Here is a 25,315-nt window from a genome sequence, read left to right as displayed (position 1 = left end):
TAGAAATAAACATGAAATAAACATGAATTAATTAATTATTTAAAATGAATTGTGAAAGTGTATAAGACCTAAGAACATTAAAATGGAAGTATATGATGGTCATTCCCATGCTCTATTATGTCTCATAAGTTGTTGCAGCAATCTTTGGGTTGATACCATTTGTTACACAGATTTGGTGCTAAATTTAACCATTTTCTTTAACGTTTTTTATTTTTTTAAGCAGTACGAGCTGATCTGAGGTCTGCTGCTCACTCGCAAATTCCGGCCAAATGGTCCAACTAGAAAAATGATGTGCTTCTGTGTCCTCCGGTGTCCTCCGGTGCTCCTAACGGCATATGCGAGATTTCACAGACCGGAGGAAAACAACCAATCAGAGCTGATCTGGAATCTGCCATCCAGCTGCCATCTATGAGCCGGCTGTCAATCACTCGTGAACTCCGACCAAACGGTCAAACTAGGCAGCGCTGATTAAATATGAATCAATATTATGTTACGTTAATGCCTATTTCTCGCCTCAAATGTTTTCAGAATCATCTTGTAGTGCACGGTTTAGCTGTAAAATGAGAAAGTTTGTGACGCCGCCGCCGCCGCTGCCATTGTAAAATCTGGTGAAGGAACGCCAAGTTTCGGTCACATGACCGGAGCGCAGCCAACAGGAACGCTCTCTCAATGAAATGACCTGCGATTGGTCAAAGTCTCCCGTCACAGGCTAGATTTTCTAAAGCCTGAAAACAGAGCCATGAGGAGGTGCAGAAGTCTAGTTTTCTCTCAGAACACTTGAATTACAATATTCAATTTTGATATATTTACTGTATTGTTATTGTTGTTATTGTATATATCTTGTCCTAATTGTTTGTTATCACTATTATGTAGTCATATTATTTCTTTATATTAATCTTGTCTCTAGGTGGAGGCTTCAGATAAGCCCAGTGGGGTTTTTGCCTCTTCCTGCACTTTATATTATTCATTTATTTTTTTGTGATGTTGTATAGTCTTAAATTGTGCAAAATAAATAAATAATATCCTGAAAGGTTATTATGGAATTTTTGCACAATGATGCCAAAAATATACTGCCTACTGCCACTTTAATATTAAAGACACACCATCTATATGGTGCAGACCTACAGCGCCCTCACCAGGTGAGCAGGTGTAACTGCAGCTGAGAGGATAACAGTCGTCCCCATAGAGACCGACAGAGAGACAGCCTCCTACAAACAGGGACACCGTTACACTGCTAGTCCTCTCTCTCTCTCTCTCTCTGAGGCGATTACAGCCTCAATATGAAACAGCCGGCGTTTGGACATTCATAATTCCCTCGAAAACAGACTTCCGGATGGTTGCCAGTCAGATTTCTTATTATTGGATTAACGACCATCAGCCAGCAGCCGCAGCTTTATCCTGAGAGGCCGGAGATCTGTGTCTCTGTAGCTGGGAGGAGTCCTCTTGTTATTTCACTGGAGCTGCTAGCTGAAGAACAGGCCAGCATGTCTGCGATTTAACAACACAAAGCTGTGCAGAGAAACCCCCCCAATGCACTCTTAAAGGTGAGTCTTTGTTACCTTTTGTAATGCTTATATGTGTGCGCAGTTTACAGCTAGCTCACCTAGCTGACTATGGTGCTACAGTAGGTGGCTGTTATAGGTCATTCACTGGTCACCACCCAGTCCAGCATCCACTGGACCTAGAGCTAGAAGATGCTGATGAGAATATCAAAAAGATGCTCTTTCATTTTTGGTAGCTAATAAACATAGAACAGCATTTATGTAAAATAAATGCAATTCAATTCAATTTGCTTTATTGATCATGACTGTCAGGTGAACAATATTGCCAAAGTGGAAGTTCAATAATAAATTAAAAATGAATAAATAAAAAAAAAATATATATACATGTATACAATTCATTAAGCAAATTACAATATATAGATATTTAAAAAAAACATGCATGTAAATGGAAGAAAATAATAAAGAAGTAATTCATGTCTGTTATGTCAATAAAACAAACAAACAAATGAAAAACAATTAATAACAATATATTGCAATATCAAAGGATAAATGTAAAAAACAATACAAAAAAACAAACTCCAACCTAATACACTAACAATGTTCAAATAAATGGTGTTTTATCCGATATGTTCATTGTGGTGAGTGACAGCAGAGACAGCAGGTTACACAAGGTGAGTCTATGTGTAGTATTTCATATCATCATCATCATCATCATCATCATAAGGAGAGCAGGTGCTGTTGCTGTCAGTGAGGCCAGGCCCCTGTGGTTGTTGTTCTTCTTCACATCGATGATGTAATGCAATCCTTCTCCTGCTGGCAGTAATGTTTCTGTTTGTGTCTACCATGCAGGATGGATGTGGAGGTGAGTGCTGGCAGGGACAGCACCTGGAGGAGAGGAGCAGCAGCAGCAGCAGCATCAGGAGGAGATGATGCAGGTGGAGGTGGAGGTGGAGGAGGCATGGAGGCTCAGGTTGTACCGCTGGAGCTCTACGACTCTGCCAGAGCCAAAATAGATGCAAATCTTCGCTGGCTGTTTGCCAAAGCTTATGGTATAGGTAAGGCTCCCTCTCTGTGTTTACCTTTTTGAATCATGGTCTAGCAGCCACTTGCATGTTTCACCAGCATTTGGCCTGGTGCTAATTTCCAACCCCTGGTCACATTATGCTGTGCTTTTATTTAATTTATTGGAGCAAAAAATCTACTATGTGCATGAACTGAACTCAGGGAGGAGTTGTTCACTAACTGTATGTATATCACTGATAAAAAAAAAGATCAGTTATAGCCTATATATATTACTTCATATGCAATATAGACTTTCTACTGTCGTTGCATGACCAGGTTGTTGTATGCCAATTCTGTTAATTGAGCCTGAACAATTGCATCAGTTCCTTTTCTGGCAACAAAAACAACACACCTTCATAAGCCAATCATTTCGCAATTTGGGATCATCAATTAAGTACATCTATTTATCTATCTATCTATCTATCTATCTATCTATCTATCTATCTATCAAGTCATTTTTATCTGTATAGCCCAATATCACAAATCACAAATTTGACTCAGGGGGCTTCCCCCTTCCAGGACGGACAGACGTGCAATAGATGTCATGTGTACAGAGTAACAATCTATCTATCTATCTATATCTATCGATCTATCTATCTATCGATCTATCTATGTCAAAGAGCCTGGCTAGTATGTTGTAGTTGTAGTACTTGCATTATTAGTTGATATAGTATAGGTTTGGTATCAAGAAAAGAAAATACAGTACAAAATACAGTCAAATGTATTGACTAGACACGAGAGGATTTACAAGTGTTGGCAGATATATATGTTGTTTTAGAATTTTGCTTTTATAAGACAGTGTAAAGTGGAGATGCAGACAGTGAACATGGGGGGTTATGACATGCAACAAAGGTCCCTGGTCTGAATCAAACCAGGGGTTGTTTCGGTTAAACTCAGAGCGGGAAACGATTAGCCAGTTAAAGATTAGTCCATCGACAGAAAATTAATACCAATTTTGATACACAGTTTATCCTACAAGTCACTTTCCAACCAAAAAATGAAAAACATTAGCCAGTACAAGACTCTCAAATGTGAGGATTTGCTGCTTTTCGTTGTCTTATGTGACGGTAAACTGAATGTATTTGAAGAAGTCACACTGGGTTTTAGGAAATCGTGATTGGCATCAATGAATCGAGAAAGCACTCAGCAGATTAATTGATATGAAAAGAATCATTATAATGACCTTATAGCAGATTACTGGTGGCATTAACTGATGTACTTAAGGCCGATCCAGAGTTTAACCCAGGTAATTGTTTAGCCGAGGCAGTAAGCCACCCATAACTTTACACATCTTCATTAGCAGATGACTCCCCTCACAATAGCCAGTTAATGATACTCATTAAATTAAATCCCACTAAGTAAATCATGTATTAATGTGTGGACAACTTCTCTATTTACAGTGACAGATTTATAAGTTGTCACAAAGTCATTGGGTATCATTCAGATTGTCATTTGCGTTGGTTCTTTTTACCGTCAAAAATGTAAACAAACGTACTGAGGAAAAGACAGCAGCATAGTAACAGACCTTCATGTTAGTGAGTGAAGAGTCAGTCTGACATCTCACCATCAGCCAAAGTCTTTTATACACGGGTCGCTAGCCTTGCCAGCTCTGACGAGGTCTACTAAAACATTAAAAATGATTGCCCTACATCGCCGGGCTGCGAGTTAATGTCTGGAAATGACTCCTTGAATGTGGGTTTTTGTGTCACTCGCTCTGGAGTTCTCTCTGGGGAGTGTGAGCAGGAGATCAGCTGTGCTGTTCATACTAGTCTTTTATCATCAGTATGACAATGAGGCATTTGGAAGGAGACACAGAGACGATCATTCAGTAAAGGAAAACTCTGTGTCATCATTTTCATTTTATGAGCTATAGTTTAAGTGTTCCCTGCATTGCACTGTTGTCTCCTGTTTTGCAGTGGATGACTCAGTAAATTGACTCTAAGAGGGAAACAAAACCCTAAGATGTAAAGCCTGTAATGTGCGGTGAGGTAAACAGCATCTGATCAGGGACATTATTTTGCAAACTGATGATATAACTTAACCAAATTTAAAAAATCTGACATCCACAACCAGTATTGCAACATATCAGCATGATTGATATCACATTAGTCTCTCTCAACAGCTATTGTTGAAGATATCGTGATCTCTGTCTTGCCAGTTAAAGCTTCACCTCTCTGTTACCCAACAGGGCAGAGATCAGATGCCCATAATAAACACCAAACCATCACCTTTACCCTCTGTGAAGGTTCCTGCTTCCCTTAATCTGATTTGCTCCTCCTAGCATCACAGAGCGCCAGGGAGACTTACTGTAGGAGCCCTTTTCAGCAAGAGACTGACAGCCAAGAGCTTGGCAGTAATGTTAGCTCCACTGCTCGCTCGTTTCGCCGCCGCTCGCTCTCTCTTGCTTCACCACTCACTTCCCACGTGTACACACACTTTTTGTACTGGCTCTGCTATTCTTCAAAATGACTTACGCCACTCCCACAACACTAGTTGCTCTCTTACTGATTTAATGCTTGCTTATTCAATGTTACCATCATACTAATGCAGTGCCAAAGCTGATATGGGGTTTAGGTTAACAGGCTATGATACTGTAAGACAGCTAACTGACTGGAGCTTATGAATATATTATAGGTCCTCTGTTCATGGTAGCATTTGAGCGAAATGCCCACTCATACCTGATCCAGATTCACATTTTATAACTAAAAGCTTTAAGAAAGCTATATTCCCTTTAATAACATCTATAATAAACAGCTCAAAACGTATGTGTTTCTGTTTTGAAACACTGTATGGGGTTGATGTACAGTGAGTCTGTTTGTTTTCTGTGATACAATCGTTGGTCATTGATAGTCAGTGTGGAGGTCAGAAGAACCAAAACAGTCTTATTAGATTAGAGTGAAAACCAACCAGCACGGCAAGCCGTGCCGGGAGGACTGTGTTGTCTGTGTGTGGAAGTCAGTCACATGTTTAAGTGTTTAATGGGATTGCACCTGAAGGCTCGTGTCTTTGTCCGACACCGCCAGTTTGTTTAGACTCACGACAGTTTTATTAAGAAACCTCAAAATCTTTTCTAAATATTGTTACTTAAAATCAGAGAAATTATGTTTTTCTTTTACTTTATGTCTGATTAGAGATGCTGGTTTTCATATTTCACATACTTTTACCAAACATTCCTCTTTCCCAAATGATGTTTTTGAATTATTGTTTGATTTTGAAATAGTAACCACACCATTAGCTAAAATATGAAGCATAAAGACTTAAAATGCAATACTAGAATAAATATTCTAGAGGATGAAATGCACATTGAATATATTTTTGTAGTTTCCTGTTTGCAAACATAACTTTTTATGAATGTGACTAGATAGGTTTACCTACAATAACTAGTTTCATATTTATCATTATTAATTACATTCCATGTGTAATCGAGTTCTATCTCAAACAAATATTTGGCATTTCTGTACTGCAGAGTCTTGTTACTTAACGGCCAACACTGTGTATGTACATATCAATATATCTGCAATTAAATAATATCTAATTACATTATGGGATGCAAACAATACTTGCATACTAGAGCTGCAACGATTAATCGATTAGTTGTCAACTATTAAATTAATCGGCAACTATTTTGAGTATTTTTTTTTAAGAAAAGAAAGTCAAAATTCTCTGATTCCAGCTTTTTAAATGTGAATATTTTCTGGTGTCTTTACTCCTCTATGACAGTAAACTGAATATCTTTGAGTTGTGGACAAAATAAGACATTTGAGGACGTCATCTTGGGCTTTGGGAAACACTGATTGTCATTTTCTGACATTTTATAGACCAAACAACTCTAAAAGCTATGTTTCCCCAACATACTGTCTTCAGGAGGATTCTCCATTAAGCGTTCTTATTGGAGAGAATAGTTGTGGCTTTCCCCCGCACCGTCTGACAGCTCTGCCCTGACTGTCAGCAAGATCTCTGCTGATCAATCTGACCTTGTGTCTGAGAGAATAGGAACAAAGGCTTTCATTGCACCCCCTCCTCTTGATTTCCCCCAACACACACACATGCACACCAGGGTGGGCTTTGACGCTTGGATCAGGTGGATGATAAATATCTAAGGAGTATTAGCATCTAAGATTAAGAGAGGCGCTCTGTTCCTCCCTTTTCAATTCCCCAAGCCACTCACACATCCACACAGACCTCCTGATGTCACAAAACGGTTCAATGAGCAGTGAAGGGATGAAACAGCAACCCAGCCCCCCACCTTCAGCCACGTTGGCATTCCCCATCACCGTCTCCACGGCAACCGCGGAGGATGATTGGGCATTCTGGGACAGCTGAGGCCGAGGAAGTGGCAGAGTGAAAGAGAGATGTGTTTGGTGCAAGATTTTGCTTTTGTTGAGAGAAACACAAATGAGGCCGATCAAGACAGACCTGGAGGGATGTATATTGAGCATTTCCTGACATGATCTGGGATTGTGGTGGCCATATGGCAGCACTACACAGCAGCACAGAGTGAGATAGATGCTGTGTAGGTAGACTCTGCCAAGCAAGCAGTCTGTTGTGAAAGACACAGCTAAGGTTTTCACAGTGTGCTGAAGCCTGCTGTGTGTGTGTGTTTGTGTTTTCCACTAATGGATGTCTGTTCATCTCAGTCAGCTGGCTTCTAATGTGAAGCTAAATGAGAAAAGATGCTGTTGTTAAGTGGTTGAATATTGATCCAAGAATTATGTTTTTTTTAATTTTTTTTAATGTGGGTATTTTAAAGGGTAACATGAGTATTTTTCAACCTGAACCCTATTTTCCTATGTTTTGTGTCAAAGTAACTAATAGGGACAACAATAATTGAAATTAGTCCAGTATTGAGGGAGAACGCTGTAACCCTGCAGCCGCGAAAACGAGCTGCGAGGGCAAGTGAGCAGCGTCATTGTAACTTTACGTCCACTAAAAGTGCTTGTTTTTGCCCCTGACAGGCTCAGATTGTTATTTTAAGTGTCTGACAACATTATGGAAAGAACCCTACAGAGACATGAAACATTCTTCTTTCCTTCCACTTGATCCGGTCATTGATCGTCTTGTTGTGAAATCTGAATATCCGTATACTCTCGCTCAAATAAACACGGGCGGCCAATTCAAAGACCTCATCCACATTGTTGAAATCATCAAAATATTTAGCCATGACATTTCCATAATGTCAGACACTTATAATAACAATCAGAGCCGCAGTCATGGCAAAAACAAGCACTTTTAGTGGACATAAATTATAGTGCCAGCTTGCCCCAATAGCACCATATTGCAGCCTGTGAGCAGCTGCCATCTACAGCGCCCTCCCTCAATACTGGACCAATTTCAGAAATTGTTGTCCCTATTAGTCAGTTGGACACAAAAAGATCCAGTTGAAAAATACCGAAGTTACACTTTAAAGCCTACATCTTATTTTCTTTGTTTTGGTCTTGATTCTTTTAGATACCGTTTTATTCTTAAATATCATTGCTGAGATCTTGAAACATGTGACAGACACCATGTTGCAACAGCAGTAAGACAATCAGACAGGGAGTAAACATGTCACCAACGAGCCCAGCTTTTGTAAACCACTTATTTCCATAGTGAAACCATTGGTGAATGTATACAAAGTGACCATTATGCATTATAAAACTGTGTTTGGTTTTATTGTAGGTCATAGTTGAACCAGAAAGTAGCCCGGCACAATGTAAAGGATGTTGCCTATATGTTGTCTGGTTGCATTATGTGACTTGCTAACAGTTGAGAGGATTGATGCCACTTTCATGTCAGCTTGGCAGCTTAGCTTAGCGTAAAGACTGGAAGCAGGGGGAACAGCTAGCCTGGCTCTGACTAAAGGTTAAAAAAATCTGCCTCGCATCTCCTCTAAAGCTCACTATTTATTATGCTACATATCTTATTTATTTACTCTGTAAAAAATGACAATTCTTGACAATTTCTTGTAAATGAATCATCTGCTGGCTGTAGCTTCATACTTAGCCTAAAGACAAACATAAGAGTGGTATCGATCTTTCATTTCTTTTCAACTCTCGATAAGAATAAGCATATTTCCCGAAAAAATGAACTATTCCTTTAAGCTATGTTGACTGGAGTGTGCATGCTGCTATATCCTACAATTTACCTGGATGATAAACTGTAATAATTACCTACTGTTATGATGGACAGAATTACTAAAATAAGACCCGGCCTTTAGAGAGGGTATTTCTCTTCAAATAGTTCAGTAATATTAATTAATAATTTTGGAAAAATTCCTCAACTCAGTTTTAATTCCAATTTCTCACCTGTTTTTTCTTTTCTCCTCATCATATGCATTACAATACCAGTTGCTAACTCTAACAGACAACAGTCTCCCTGTTTACTCCTGCCTCAATCTACCCAGAACGTGCTGGAAGCAAAATTTCGTGAGTGCTTCAGGCCTTAACTCTGGATTAACGTGTCCAAGGCATTTAAAAATAGCTGCCCCATGTCTGTGTGCATGAGCAGGAAAACACCCTGCTGGCTGGGACAACACCATCAGCTTAAGTATCACCTCTAAGTCCTGTTAGCTCATTGGCTTAAAGCCTCTGGTCCACCTATGGGCCTTCATGGCTGCTACCTGGCATGCTGTTTAACCAATGACTTTGTCAGGCCCTCAGTTTTCTCCTCATGGACTGGTTTCTTCTTAGACAGTCTAACACCTTGAAAGAGATTCTCTGTTACGTAACCTGGTGCATTGGTGGATACGCGTGTGTGCAAAAATAGTTTTGAGTGGGGATGCACGGTGTGATTTGCGACTTAATGCAACTTTAATAGGTAAAGTAAACTCCCTGGCTAACCCTGAGCGTCTTCACCAAGTAGACATTAATTTAATAATACATGTATGCTCGTCATTCTTCCAGATCACATCCCTGCAGACCTGCGGGACCCCTTCTATACCGACCAGTATGAGCAGGAACACATCAAGCCCACCATCATCCGCCTGCTGCTGTCTGGCGAGCTCTACTGCCGGGTGTGTGGGCTCATCCTGCACACTGAGCAGGCCGCCGCCCTCCAAAGCCACCAGTCTGTCATCTACGCCCTGTCCAGGAAAGGCATCTACGTCCTGGAGACAGACAACACACCTGTCTCTGATCTGGACCTCGGCTCCAGTCCCATCAAGATGGTGGGTGGCTAAACCTTACATCTGTTTATAGACCACCAGTCACATTTGCTCACACAAGAAAAATTAGCAGTGCAAAAATAAGAAAACATTGGTGAATACCAGAAATCAATGGGAACTAACAAAATAAGAACAAAGTCGATAGTAACAAAAAAAAAAGAAGGGAAAGTTTGTTCATATATGGCTTCCTGCATGAGGCCCAATATGTATAAATATTGGGTTTACAGCTCGTTCCACTGCCCCCATGTGGCCAAAAAAATCAATTAATACTGCTTTAAGAATTGTTAGATAATTAGTAAATCAGAAAATGTTCCCTTTTATGCAAATTAGGGTACATTCTCTGCGGTAGTATAACCTTAAAATCTGGCAACAAGCTAATGGGACTTTGCTTTCCAGAGCCAAATATGAGCCAGGAGTATTGGAATAAATAATGCACCAGTGGATGTTTTGCAGGTTTTGGAGTGTGCAACTAAAATATTCATGAAGCAAAATGAACCAAATGTTCAGCATTTTTCATTTAATATGATCCCACTCTTGAGAGGCATTAGTTATATCCCACAGGTGTGAAACAACAATAGGCTACACGCTAGCTGTGTGTAAGTGTCAGTATATAAAAAGTAATCTTTGCTCCTGGCTATAGAGAGTGACATTAATAAGTGGGAGACACTGAAGAGGCCATCATTACATTTAATAGATTCTCTGTTTGATAAGAAGTTGAAATGTCGAATGAAATAACCTTTTTAAAGTAAAAAGAAATCCATGTACCAGGCTACCAGCAACACACACTTTCATTTTGTACAGCTCACCAATAAAACATGGTGTGTGAGTCATGAAATTATGACACATGGTAGTGATCGTCTCATGTGTAGGCTGATGTTTCACTGAGGAAGTTCTGCCTTGTTTCCATGGCAACTCAGTGATAGAGCATCTCCTACCTCTTGTGATTGTAAAAATCAGCTTCACTAGGAAAGCACACATAGAGTATGAACAACTATTAATAATACAGTACAATAATTGTATGCAGTATAATCAGCAAACTGTGTATTCTTCCAGAGCGCCCACGTGCACCTCATTGACTCCCTGATGATGGCCTATATAGTGGAGATGATCAGCATAGAGAAGGTGGTGTCCAGTGTCAAGCGTTTTTCCAACTTCAGTGCCTCCAAGGACCTGCCTTTTGACCTGGAGGACGCGATGGTTTTTTGGATCAACAAGGTAAGAAGCAGACCTGGGTGTTAATGTTTGACATTTATGTGTTCTCCTCTCTGTGTTGACCCACGGTATCTTTGTCGCTGCAGGTGAACATAAAGATGAGGGAGATCATAGAAAAAGAGCTGAAAATGAAGCAACATTTGCTGGACTCGCCCAGTCACCAGAAGGTAACAGCTTGTGTGTCTCACACTGTCTTTGTCTGTCACAAAGCTTCCTCTCTGTTGAACAGTGTCTTTCTTTCACGATTTTATTGCTTTTGTTTATTGTCTGTCTGGCTGGGATTTTATATGCATGCATACTTTCCTCATTGGGTGCATTATTAGATGCTAAATTTGATATCCAGAGCATTAATATAACATCAATCAACTATTTGCTATGTAAAGATATAGAGGAGTGATGTCTACCTGAGCAGAGAATGAAGTCACTCTCCCTCTGTGTGTGTTGTAATCAGAGCTTCTCTGTGCTTTGTTGACATAGCTGGGTCGACCACGCGTGCTTTTAGTGCATGTTTGTGCATGTGAGTGTGCCCCACTGGCTAGCACAAAGCCACCGCTCTGCACTGCACTCACAGCAGTTACACAGCTGATAACACGGTCCTGAATTACGGCGCCGTCGCGGAAGTGTAGCGCTCACCCTCCGGTTCCCCCCCAGGCTTACACTGTTAGCTCTTTCAGCCGCCATCAAGGCAATAGAAATGCGCCCAATTCTATATTTAACACCTTTAACTATCAGGTGTGCAGGTTTAGTCATTAGATATTGCTTGCATTGATCTGATGACCACTTCAGGTCACCTTCTGATCACAGATTCAAACACAACCTTCCCCATCACAGCACATGTATATTACTGGATAGAGGAGAGTGTAAAAAAAAAACATGAGAAAAAGTCAATATTAATGAGTTTAACTGTACTGAACTGTTGTTTTGAACTACCGTTGCTATAATGTGGGGGCTTTGGGGGATGTAAACAAGAGGTATAATGTTGCCATGGAATCAGTTAGTTAGCTGTGGGCTACTATTTCAGCCCTGTGTTTGTATTCATTTTGCCAAACTGGCAACATTAAAAGTATGCAGAACTAAAATAAAATAAAACTTTATTCATCCCAAGGGAAATTCCTGTGTAGCAGTTACAATACAAAGTGGGAAGAGTGCAAATATAAAAGTCTAGAGGTCCAGACACTCCAAACTGTCAGGCAGCGATGAAGGTTGACTTTTGTGTCGCCTCACGTCGCCATTGTCTTGGCAGACAAGTTGAACTCGAACACACCGCAAAGACTACAGCTGACGGCCAGTTGGCACGTACGTTCTGCGCCTGCGTGAGAGGAAATAACTCTCCACACCAGCAGGTCGCGCTAGTCTGTATTCGTCATTCAAAAAGGAAAACCGGAACACCGAGGACTGCGGATATACAAGCCGTTTCTCTTCTCGTGTACTGATTCATTTAAGCTGAACAGCCAATCAGAGTGATTTCTCTCACCGACGAGCTCCGCCGCCAATTCAACATGCTGAATTGGTCGAAAAACCTCCAACACGGGCAGACTAGAGTCGACGGTGCGGGACACACCGCAAAAACTAGACCGCCAGACTCTCAACGACGGCACCAGACTGTCCGACGGCCGACTGTCGGCTCGGTGTGTCAGGGCCTTTAAGATAAAAACAATGAGGTTCAAAATGCGTTGCATATAGATATGTATGTACAGTATCAGATCTGAAGTATAGATAAGTATAAGAGTACATGGTTAGTAATACAAATTATTCATGATTATGTCCATGATAGTGCACTTAATGTCCCATTATGTCCAGTGAGTCAGTTGAAAAGAGTTGAGTTGTAATGGTAAAAAATATGATGTAGTGTATTTGTGATGGTGATTGGAGATAATGCTCTCCTTGGGAAGTGTAAGTCACGCTAATTGTCATGACTGTGTGTTCATATTTGACTGAGTTATTACTCCGCGCCCCCTTCAACTCTCGCCTAACATTTTGAAAACCTCTGCACATTTGCTCGCCTCGGTTCCTATCAATCAGCCAGAAAGGGAGTGTTGTTAAAAGACAAGTGTAAGCACAGCGTGTTGTTGGGCTGCTTCTGTAATAGGGCCGCATTAGTGTGAAATAATGGCACAACACAAAGTGAACTTTTAATTACAATATACACAAACGCCTCTAGTCGTTTTCCTCTCTTCTGCCTAACCCTTTCCAGTTGTCTTTAAAAAATCAGATTTGTTCCCATGGTAACAGGAGATAATCTGATTTCTTGTCACTGTAAATGACCCTTGACTTGTCTGCTGCTCTTCCTGTTTGTGTCTCCCCAAACCTTCCTCCCCTTCCTGCCTCTTGGACACTAGTCTCCCTCCAAATGGTACTGGAAGCTTGTACCTGTAAGTGCAACCGCTAGCCATCTCTTATGTGAGTGTATGTATGTGTCTGTCTGAGGTGTGTGTATCAGCGACGGCACAAAAAGGAGCCAGTGCAGCAAATGTACAGTGAGTGAAGATGCCACAGTGCCCCTCGGTGGCAAAGGAAGAAACGGCAAGCTCCATACTCCTTTTCCCCTGCTCATTTTATGCTTTTACTTTGCATGAAACCCTTCATCACCTTCCCTCCCTATAAACATCCACTCACCACCGTACCTTTCTACACTTTCTTGTTTGTTTTTATCCGGCAAAGGTGAAGTGAAAAGCCAGGCAGTTCTAACTGTCTGGAGTCAGCTCATCCAGTCACGGCTCGCCTCATTTCATTAACTTCCTCCCAATCATTTCTTCCTTCCCTCACCAGCCTGATATATTGCATGCTCTGGCCAGCTGGTTGTTGGAGCCTGTGGAGTTTTCTCACATGGTAATGTACTCACCATTGACTCTTGAATTTATTTCATCCTGACCTTTATTGTTTTGCCCTTTTTTTTATCATTTATCACATGCACCATCTGCTAAACCACCTCAATCTTAGTTCAATTATTGTATCTGAAAGTGGTTAACATCAGAGGTCGACCGATGGTGGATTTTTAAAGGGCCGATATAATAACGATAGTTTGTAGCAGGAAAAAGCAGATAGCCGATTAATCGGCTGATATCTTCTTTACTTCTGCAGCAGCCTAGTCGGCTACTTTTGCGTACACTGTTTTTAATAAATCTGTTTTTTTTCACTCCGAATTTTATAATTCATAAGAGAATATCCTCCTAAGTGTGATTTGGTGGATTACATCATTGGAAATTTGAACAGTGAAAGATTTATTTTCCCGCTGTTTGTCTGTCTTGTATCTGGGACAAAGAGCTGATAGTGTTGCATTATATATTCATGAGATTTTTTTTTCTTTCTCCCCGTCTACCTTGACTTTGTGTACGGAGCCTCAATGCAAAACGATGATATACGTCCCCACATGACGGCTGTGCAGCTGTCGGCCACCATCACAGCCAAGCTCTGTCGATAACGATAGTTTGTAAAACGTCCTATCGGCGCCGATTAATCGGTTTGAACGTCTACCTCTAGTTAACATCCTTGCCAGTCCTTATGAGTGAAGACACACATTATTGTATAACACGACAGGTCAGATGCACAATGTGCTCCTCTGAAAGACTTTGCAAAGCTCATGCACTGGCTGCCACTTACAGATACCTTACTCTCTACAGTATATGTGTGAAAGAGAGCCAGAGAATCATTTACAAAGTGAAAACATACAACATTCATCTGTGTCCTCTGTTTAAACTTGTGCCCTCTCCTCCTGTGTAGGTGCGTTATCGCAGAGATCACCTGTCGGGTCGGACACTTCAGCACTTCCCTCTGTTGGACGACCTGTTGAAGGATGTGAGTGACGGCACGGCTCTGCTGGCTGTGGTCCACTTCTATTGCCCAGAACTCATTAGACTGGAAGGTACGGTAACACTGAACGGAAGATCGATACCACTCTCATGTCTGGACGCTAAATAGGAAATATGAAGCTAGAGCCAGGAGACTGAGCTTAGCTAGCTTTGCTTGCAGTAAAAGTAAAGTAAACAAAAAAGCCTACTAGGACCTCTATACTTCAATTATTGTGATATGATACGATATACTTTATTGCCCCCTTATCTTGGACTCAAATGCTGCACACATGACACATGACATATGGTCTTATCATACAGCTGCCTCCATAGTAGTGATAATGAAGAAACAGACAACATATAAACAAAGCAACATGTACTAAAGCACAACCACACATTACACAAATTGCACATATTACAACCAGTGATAAGAACAAGATCATACTGCACAACCCTTCGTCATATCATGAATATATTGCACTACTCCTGCACTATTAACAAATTAATTAATACATTTTACCTCCTCCCAGATGAAGCTGTTTTTCCTCATATTTAACGTACGAATATGAGCGTGGTATTGATCCTCTCATCTAACTCTCTGCAAGAGAGCAAAAGTATATTTACCTAAATGCCAAACATGTTCCTTTAAAGTCTCCTTTAAAGAGGTAAAAGTCTCGATCTACCACTTAGCTATTACAGTAAACAGTTTTAGCCCCTAGAGTATTGACCATTGTTGTCCTGTCCTGTGCAGATATCTGTCTGAAGGAGGTCCCCTCCATAGCAGACAGTGTGTACAACATCCAGCTACTACAGGAGTTTTCTCATGAATACCTGAACAAATGCTTCTATCTGAAGCCTGAGGACATGTTGTATTCTCCACCAGTACTAAAGGTGAGCCCCAAAAACACTTTACACCAAGAAAATACTTAAAAAACAGGCAGCAACGACATTCATCATGTCTTCGTATTAACCTTGAACGTGATCATTGTGTCTTGCAGAATAACGTGATGGTCTTCGTTGCTGAGCTCTTCTGGTGGTTTGAGAGTGTGAAGCCCGACTTTGTACAGCCCCGCGACCTCCATGAAATCAGAGATGGTATAACACAAACTCTACTTTAATATATTTGTTTGTTAGTAATCAAACTGCCGGTGGCTTTTTTAAACAATGGCGCACTATGTTGTGGGATCTCTTCTAATGGTTAATATCCGCTTCTAACTTTATTATAGTGAGATTGCTGCTGCAGCCCAAGAGTTCACGATCCCATATTCCCATCTCCAACGTCACCAAACGTAGTTTCCTGGCATCATCAAACTCTGCTGACGTCTTGACCACGTCCCAGAGCCCTGACCTCAGGTAATATCCACTGACTCTGTTTTCCAGTAACATCACACACACGCAGTTTTACTTTCAAGTCACAGGTTTACGGATTCATTTTCAGTTTCAGTTTTTTTTTTCCATATCAGAGATCTGAGAAAGTCCTCGTGCCTAAACCTTTTTTGTTTTTGCTATTGACGTTTGTCCATTCGCACAATTGCATGCCTGTAATGTAAAACTTAACATGAGACACAGTATTTAAAGGACTAGTGTGTAACAATTAGGGGGATGTATTGGCAGAAATGGAATATAATATTAAGTTGTGTTGTGTTTTCTTTGGTGTATATTCACCTGAAAATAAGAATTGTTGTGTTTGCCAACTGTGTCTTCATCAGAATCGTTGTGTTTTCGTTACCTTAGAATGAGCCGTTTGTATCTATATAGGGCCGCCATGTTTCTACAGTAGCCCAGAACAGACAAACCAAAAGCTTTTTGCTAGATACTGCCAGATCCTACACACTGGACCTTTAAGGGACAACATTATAATACATTCTTACTACTCATACATGAGTTAGTATGGTAAAAGTCACAAATATGAACAAATTATATGTGTGATTTACATTTAAATCTAAAGTACCTGCTGTACATTACCACAGCACATGCCTCTGTACTTATACATGTAGTAGCTTCTTCCCAAATATTTAAATTGTAAAATTAAACTACATTTTGTATACACATTCACACACATTTTTTTTTTTTTTAGAAAAGCTTTCTCTTTATAATAACGTTTTTTAAACATTTCAGAAACTAAAATCAAACCGGATTCAACATTAAAACCCAAACCTCTCTGTCTTTCCCTTCCAGCGCTAAACCAAGCTCCTTAAGCCCATCTCACTCTTTACTGCCCCTGAGACAGAGACAACAGAAAGTGACCGAGGACAGCACTTCAGGTAATATTAAAACAATATTTACTCAGGCTCCGGTGCAGTTTGCTGCCTCAAATCACAAACAAAAGTTGTTCAAACAGAGGAAATGGAGAGGGGAGATAGAGAGAGCAGGAAAGCATTTCACTGGAACATTTAGTGTTGTAACATTTCAGAGTTGTACACTTTTATATCAGATCTTTTGGAGTCAGTTTTATATTCCATCTTGTAGATTATTCAAATGATCCATAATTAATGTTTGAGAAGTCCTTGTTGTAATACGGATCATATTTTATTTGTACAGAGCTGAGAAATAGGTCCAACTCTCTGACACGTGATGGGCAGCATCAAGGTTCAATACTGGCGTGGCCAGAGAGGAGGCCGAGGTGAGCAGTGTGATTACAACCTTCACAATTACCGTACTGACTACAGTTATTCAATGTATCTGCAGTTATAACAGACAAATGTTGTTCTGTGATTCATGATACTTCGCTCCCATGAATTGTATTCCTCTCTCCCCGTCCAGGCCTTTATCCCAGCCGGCGCCCTACGCCCTGCATTATCCTCAGGAGGACGACGCAGACAGCATCAGCCTTGCTCGCTCCATCAGCAAAGACAGCCTTGCCTCCAATATAATGAGCATGACTCCCAAACACATGCTGGGTCCGGTACACAGACTCAGTGGTCAAAGCCTGCTTAGTCACATGCGCATCGAGGATGAGGAGGAGGAAATAGAGGAGGAGGAGCTGGTTGCTGTGATCCACCCTTCTGTATTTTCTCGACGTCGACTTGGGAGTGACATGGAGCAGGATGAGCTGGAAATTCCGAGTGCAGCTTCCACCTCGAGGGTTTCTATTACTCGCCGCTCTCCCCGTCTTGATGTGGGTCCCATTACACCCGACCGCCCGGCAGACAGCTACTATCTGGAGCCGTTGATGCCTGCCATCCCTAAGCCAGCCAAAGAGAAGAGCATCAGCCTGAACAAGGAGGAGGAGAGTGGGGAGAGTCGCTGTAGAGGGGCAGCAGCTGCTAGGAGAGAAGCCACCAGTGTCCTCCAGAGGAAAGAGTCAAACAGAAGTACCTTCACGCCCATACCTGTGGCAGAATCAGTCCCCAGCTCTCTCAGGCCACCCACAGAGGGGTCGGCAGGCAGCTCTCAGTCCGAGAGGAGACGGTCCTCAGGCTTTTTCCTTCATTTGTCAGGAGAGCCAGACCGCCACAGTCCTTCCTCCGCTACATTGGAGGTAGGCCAGGACTCTGACTCTGACATTGCAGACCTCGACGAAGACGATGAAGACGACGATCAGATGGAGCTGACTAAAGAGGTGGTGAAGAGAGGAAAGGGGAAATACTTAGAGGAGGGAGAGGTGTGTGAATTTGGAGAGGGAGAGTCAGCCAAACTGAGAGACGACTCGAAGGTTAGCGAGCGGGACGATAAGGAAGGCGGCAGCGGACGCTCGAGCCCTTGCCTCAGCACCATATCGTGGGCGAGCAGCTGCAGCGCTTCAGGAAGCAACAGCGTCAAGATGACCAGCTTCGCAGAGAGAAAGCTCCTTAAACTTGGCCTCCGTGATGGATTCTCAAGCACCAGCAGCTCTCAGAAGACCACACCAGATGGTTCGGACGTTACCCCCTGCCCCCCCTGGCAACTGAAGAGTGACTGCTCCTCCGGCTGGCTTGGAAAGGAGCCTATGTCTGTGTTGGGGAAGAATGTGGCGGTGAGTCCGCCAGTAGTGCCTTCAGAGCTGCTGCAACTTCACATGCAGCTGGAAGAGCAAAGACGTGCTATTGAGTATCAGAAGAAGAAGATGGAGACCCTTTCGGCGCGGCAGCGACTAAAGCTGGGGAAAGCTGCGTTCTTGAACATCGTTAAGAAGGGTGGAGGGAAGAGTGACACGCTTCCCCTGCCCCTGAAACACTCCCAGGAATCCTCAGAGCGAGCTGAGAGGAGTAAAGTGAAGACCAAGTCGTGCAAGGATGACTCCTGTCTTGATGCTCTGAAGGTGCAGGCGAAGGCAGGTCAAACAGAGGGAGGACAGATGAACAGGAACAACAGGTTGAACATCGTGTCCCCGGATAACGCGGCTGAACCTGACTTGAATGAGTGTTCCCACTCCATAGATCTTCTCAATGATGCTATTAGTTCCATTCAGCAGCAGATGATGCAGCTGTCTTTGCAGCAAGACCTGCTGATGAAGCGTGTGGTCTCACCCCCAGAGCAGCCGATGAAACGTGTGGTCTCACCCCCAGAGCAGCTGATGAAGCGTGTGGTCTCACCCTCAGAGCTGCTGATGAAGCAGGTGGTCTCACCTCCAGAACGTGTAGAATCAAGCCCTAGCATAACCCCATACACAACAACACAATCCTCTACCTCAGACTCCAGAGCTTTTGCAGTTCACTTTGTAGACATCAGTGGCAGCAACACTGCCCCCGCTCGCCGTCCTCCCAAACTGAGCTCCAGCCAACGCAGAAAAGCCTCAGAGCAAAAACAAAGTAAAGAGAGCAGCAAGACGGCTTCTATCAAATCTAATACTCAGTCCCTGGAGTGCAGAGAAACTCCTGGTAGATTCCAGGAGAGGAGTACCGTTGACAGCTCCATGCTAGAGAGAAACATTCAGAGAAAGGCCACCTTCAGTGTCCGCGATGACCCAGAGCAACGCAGCAGTGGAGACGGAACTGGGTGCTTTTCTTCTCCCTCACTGGCTGATGAACAAGAGGATAGCAACTCAGGGGAAGAGGCTGTGGGTGGAGATGAGAATGCAAGGGCCAAGGGTCAACTGATCGAGGTGGACCTATCGGAGCTTAGGGATCCACTGGAGGATGGAGACGTTACAGACTGCACGGCAGAGGGCGAGCAGAAGAATGTGCTAGGGTTCTTCTTTAAGGTAAAACTCTTTACTCTCAAATTTATGATTTGGAATGTCAAGAGTACCGTCTGCGGAGCGTAATTGCTAAATCAACGATGATCGCTCTTCTATCTTCCAGGACGAAGAGAAAGCAGAGGATGAAATGGCGAAACGTCGCGCCGCCTTCCTCCTCAAGCAGCAACGCAAAGCTGAAGAGGCGAGACTACGCAAACAGAATCAAGAAGTGGAGAGCGAGCTCAAACGTGATGAGACCAGGTACGTTTTTATTTCACACACTCACAAATGAATTTTAAGGATAAGGAAACTGTCTAAAGCCCCGTTCACAAGGGATATCTTGAAGAAGTACATGGTATGGTTTAATTGAGTCAATAAGAAAAAGGTAATACTAGTCCCGCGTGGATAGGGCTTAAGTCTGCAGTTATGTGCGCAGGGGTGTCTCTTTGTCGTGCAGTTAAATTCTGCCTGTCTTAACTTCAAGGCGTAAGGCAGAAGAGGACCGCATTCGTAAGGAGGAGGAGAAGGCACGGCGAGAGATAATTAAGCAGGAATACCTGCAGAGGAAGCAGGATGCGCTGATGGAAGAGCAAGGTCTGGTCAAGCCTCGCCCACGGATTAAATCCCGCAGGAGCAGGCCTAAATCACTGCACCGCGAGGAGTCCAGCAGCCTCTCCAAAGGATCCAAGACACGTAAGAAGACCTTTAGTACTTAAACAGCGTGTCTGCTCCATGTTGTCTTTTATAGTGTTTGTCGTTGGAGCGATGTGTTTGTCTACATGCTGATAGGCTGCGTGTGCACGTGTGTTTTATCAGTTGAATACATTCATTGTCATCCTCTGAGTGTGTACATGTGTGTTGTGCAGGTAATTCTCTGAAGAAGTCCATGTTGATCAAAGCCCAGGGTTCAGCAGCAGGCTGCAGGGGAGGTGAACCTTCTAACCTGCTCTGCATGATCTGATATCAATATACATACACGAGCCATAAAGATAGTTTATGTGACAGATCCCCTGAGGAGTCAGCTATGGATTTCATACTACTCACACGCATTCATCAGTCTTTTTTTTTTCGCTGATTCTGACTTATTAATGATCCATTTTGTCATTTTGTTGTCTTGCCTATTGTGAAGCTTCTGTCCCTTGTTTAAACTGTTAGAATATACACAGTCAAACAGGTGTGGAACGGGCAAATAACGTTATTTTGTTTGGTAAAGTAACAGGCACTAAGTCCTTCCATCTCTGTCATTTTCAGCTGATCTGAGCTGCAGCCATCGAGGATCGACGCTCTCTTTGGCGACCGAGGCAGACAGCGTCATCTCTGGAGGGGCAGAGTCACAGAGGTGAGACTTCCTGTCGTTGTTGGAGATAATCTCTTCCCATCTTGTGTATCCATGTGGTCATTTAATTGACTTATAAGTGTGTCTTCCAGGGCTGGATCTGTGTGCTCTATGGAGTCGTTCCCCATGCTGAGCAGGGCGTCCAGCAGGAACATGGAGAGGGACTGGGAGAACGGCTCTATAGCCTCCTCCATCACATCTACTGAGTACAATGGTGAGCAAAAAATGCAGAAAAACATAGAGTTAGATGAGAAGATCGATACCACTCTGTCTGTGTGCATGAGATAAGTGTATATACCAAGCCCCCAGGAAGAGTGCCAGGATTTGAAGCAAATTTTCGTAGCGAATTACAACTTCGGTGTCCGTCACGTGACACCATCTGGACCAAAAAGACTGTTTCCCATAGACTTACATTGGGAAAGAGACATCTGTAACTCAGAGGATCATTTATTTGAGGTAAATCAACTTCGGTGCAGAAGATCGCCAGATGATCCGGTTACTTTATCACTCGGCAGTCAAGCCATTTTGGCTTCATGCGTCACTGAGCAACTCTCATAGGAATGAACGGGAGCCTCCAACACTGTATCCAGTTCTCTTTATACATCCATGCTATATACAGTCTCTAACTGGAGTGATGTTGCACGTAGTCAAGCCACAATTACGCATGGCAGATCCACTGATTATATTTGGTGCAACCAGCATCAGACTGAAGTAAAATAAACACAGAAACCTCTGTGGCACAACTACCTGGACTCTTGCCTTTACCATGAGGTTGCCAAGCAACTAGTGGAGACTCCAGGAAGTCACTGCACCAGACCCTGCTTCCAGTCTTCGTTCTAAGCTAAACTTAACTACACCCGGCTCCAGCTTCATGCTTACAGTAATGCACATAAATGAGAGTGATATCAATCTTCTATCTAACTTGGCAAGAAAGCAAATGTGATTTTCTCAAAGTTGTTGCTTTAAACACTTACAGACCTTTATGCATGTATGTTATTAATCTTTTTGTTAAAGGTCCTAAGCTCTTCAAGGAGCCGAGCTCCAAGTCCAACAAGCCAATCATCATCAACGCCATCGCTCACTGCTGTCTGGCTGGAAAGGTTAATGAGACCCAGAAGAATGTTATTCTGGAGGTCAGTCTGATCACTTGACATTATTTTATTGATGGTGATTATTTATTGTGAATATGTAAAGTAGGTTTGTTTTTATCTATTACTCTTATAGTTAATTTTTTCTCCCCTGTTGTTTGGCATATTCCGAAATTATATTTTGCGTCTGTCTCACTGATCACAGGAGCTGGAAAAGTGCGAGTCCAATCACCTGATCATCCTCTTCCGTGACGGCGGGTGCATGTTCCGCGGCATTTACTCGTACTCGCCGGACACAGAGGAGATCATCAAGTTCACAGGCACGGGGCCGCGCTTTATCGGCCGCAAGATGATCGACAAGCTCTACAAATACAGCTCGGACCGCAAGCAGTTCAACATCATCCCCGCCAAGTCGGTGTCGGTCAGCGTGGACGCCTTGACCATCCACAATCACCTCTGGCAGGTCAGGAGACCGGGGAGTGCACGGAGGAAGTGAGACACTCGTTATAGTTTCTGTTCTATCTTCTACTGTTGGGCAGGACCCAATAATCTCTGAGATGTGATCATGTGACTGACGTGTCATCAGACAGGGGGGTTAGATGTTCTCATAAAAGGAGATGTCAGTGTGTGGCAGTGCGAAAATATGAAACTCCTGCCAACTGAATGTTTTTTTTTTGTCTCGTTAGCTTTTTATTCTGCATGTCACACTTTTAATTTGTGGGTACGTCCTATGTTAATTAGGCACTACTGGATTCTAATGTAGCACTGAAGAGGAGCAGAAGTCAAATACTACTGGATCTACTTACAGTAGCGAGCATACTACTGATACCAAGTGCAACTACAGACCGCAGCGGTGAACATTCACTTGATGCTATTTCAGCTCGGCAAAAAAATACCCTACTGCTGTGATTAATCCAGGCTCAGAGCCCCGATAGAGAGGCAAAGTCCCTCCTCTTCTGGTAGACCCCATTGGACCTTATTTCAGAAAAAAATATGTACAGTAGTCAACGGCAAGGGGCAAATAATTTTTTGATCCCGTTTGAATTGCGCGATGAATCATACATATGATGTTTGTCAATTTAAATGTAAGTCAAGAACGTCTCAGTTTGTCGTAGTGTCATTTAGTTTTGTGTCAAACCGCTCTCTGAACTACATCTCTCGTCTCGCATGATATACGGCACAGTCTGAGGCTTCAACAGTTTTACAACAAACTGAGACTTTCTTCACTTGCAAAATTAACTTTTAAATTGACAAACATCATATGTGTGATTCATGGCGCAATTCAAACAGGATTTTTTTTGTCTCGCCGTTGACTACCGTTCATGTTTTTTTTCCAAAATACGGTCCCATGGTGGTCCACCAGAAGGGGGGCGGGACTTCACCTCTCTATTATTCACCAGTAACTCCTACTGGTCAGTGCATTTATGAAGAGGGAACTCACTTTTTTGTATGCGAGTATGGGATGGATGTTAGTGAGTGGTAATGTCCAGTCTTGTTTTCTATTTAGTGTGTTTGGGGGAAGCGTGTGAGTCTCTGTGTTAAGAAAAGGGGAGAGCTGAATGCAGCCTGCAGTGTTGTAGTTCTCAAGATCGGTCTTAGTCTCGAAACCGGTCTCAAGACCACTTTTTGAAGGTCTTGTCTCCTCTCGGAATCGACCGCATTTTTACTCAACCAATGTCTCGGTCTCAGACAAAGAGGACTCTGGATTGATTTTTATTATTATTTATTTATTTTATTTATTTATTACTCTATATAATAAGACCAGGCAAGACCACAAAAAAGATGCCTGTGCATCGTCTGATTTATTTGGTAACATTATTACTACTCATAGAAAACAAAGGAAAAATTCCACACATAAAAATTCACCTCTGCAATGCCTTTTGATGATTTTATCAAGACATTTCTGGTACAGTCATACATACGATATATAAATATATATATATATGGCAATAAAGATCAGTTTGAGGAGAGCCTATGTTCCACAATTTATCGCAAGTGTGTCATGCAATGTGGCACCTGCACCGGTCTGGTCTTGGTCTCGACTTGGTCTCAACTTGGTCTCGACTTGGTCTCAACCCCTCAAAGTCTTGGTCTTGACTCGGGCTCGCCCTGCCTTGGTCTCGGTGTTGACTTTGTCTCACCCCCTCAAAGTCTCGGTCTTGACTCGGTCTCGGTTTAGTTGGTCTTGACTACAACACTGGCATCCTGCTCTGAATGTGTTCTCTCTTGATTATGCTTTAAAACTGCAACACAAAAAATGTTTTTAGTTTGGGAGACGTGTGCTGCTGTTACAGAAACAGAGGAGACATAATGTTGTTTTTACAGAAGGGGAAACTATACTAGTATTCCAAACAGGAAGCGCTTTTCAGACTCAGTGCATTATACCTTTTCAGTAGTGCATTATATTGTATTAACTTCATTCTTATACTCCACCTGAGATCCCCGTCTGGCTCCCCAAAATGAAGCTATGCCACTGGGCTGTTTGCTGCTCATTAACTTGTTCCCGGTGAGACGTGCGATTTTAATGTAGCTTCTGGCGCTCAACACTAGTAATTTCCCTGTAAGGACCGACTGTCAGCAGCTGGTGTAATGTGTGTGTGTGTGTGTGTGTGTGTGTGTGTGTGTGTGTGTGTGTGGAGGGGGGGGGGACTGCACAATACTTGATATTTGTTTGCTGCATTTTGTACATTTTTGAGTAGTATGTTTTGTACATTACGTACACGTTATGTTTACTAAAAAGCAGGCACTATTTTGAGGTTTATTCTGTTACAGGCTTTCAGAGATGTCATGAGTCTTATTTCATTGTGTTATATGTTTATTTATTTTGAAGAGATATAATAAAATTGCAACTAGGTATGTTTCTGAGGAAGTGTGTGTGCTTGATTGAGTTGTTGTGTGTGTATACAGTATGTGCATCTGTTCCTTACAGCTTCGCTTTTCTTTCTTTCTTTGAACATCTGCCCATCCTGTTTCTCTGCTGTTCTATCATCATATTATGAAAGGTCTGTATGGCTGTTTATATTATAAACCATATTTACTCACACATACATTTCTATACTCTATTATAGACAATCATATCCTCACTCAC

The 25,315-nt window shown here is 42.4% G+C and overlaps 1 protein-coding gene across 6 annotated transcripts; it reads left to right on the top strand.

Moving 5' to 3' along the window:
* The first annotated feature begins 1,169 nt into the window (after nucleotides 1-1,169).
* LOC119478493 (calmodulin-regulated spectrin-associated protein 1-B-like) lies at nucleotides 1,170-25,092 on the top strand. Of its 6 annotated transcripts, none has more exons than XM_037753277.1 (20): nucleotides 1,170-1,544; nucleotides 2,352-2,557; nucleotides 9,446-9,708; nucleotides 10,759-10,920; nucleotides 11,004-11,084; nucleotides 13,687-13,746; nucleotides 14,638-14,779; nucleotides 15,457-15,596; nucleotides 15,704-15,800; nucleotides 15,932-16,058; nucleotides 16,884-16,969; nucleotides 17,247-17,328; nucleotides 17,469-19,827; nucleotides 19,928-20,064; nucleotides 20,288-20,496; nucleotides 20,670-20,732; nucleotides 21,055-21,142; nucleotides 21,232-21,353; nucleotides 22,154-22,272; nucleotides 22,433-25,092. In XM_037753277.1, exons 2-20 carry the CDS (start codon nucleotides 2,353-2,355, stop codon nucleotides 22,721-22,723), a joined length of 4,833 nt encoding a protein of 1,610 aa, XP_037609205.1. In that variant the 5' UTR covers nucleotides 1,170-1,544; nucleotide 2,352; the 3' UTR covers nucleotides 22,724-25,092. The 6 variants fall into 6 exon arrangements, with proteins under 6 accessions (XP_037609205.1, XP_037609206.1, XP_037609208.1 ...); XM_037753278.1 differs by lacking the exon at nucleotides 13,687-13,746 and adding an exon at nucleotides 13,257-13,289; XM_037753280.1 differs by lacking the exon at nucleotides 20,670-20,732.
* Nucleotides 25,093-25,315: the final 223 nt, after the last annotated feature.

This window comes from Sebastes umbrosus, chromosome 19 (genome assembly GCF_015220745.1).
Source record: "Sebastes umbrosus isolate fSebUmb1 chromosome 19, fSebUmb1.pri, whole genome shotgun sequence".
Classification (NCBI taxonomy): Eukaryota; Metazoa; Chordata; class Actinopteri; order Perciformes; family Sebastidae; genus Sebastes; species Sebastes umbrosus.
The sequence above is the reverse complement of the archived record's forward strand: the minus strand, read 5'-3'. Positions and strand labels throughout refer to the sequence as shown.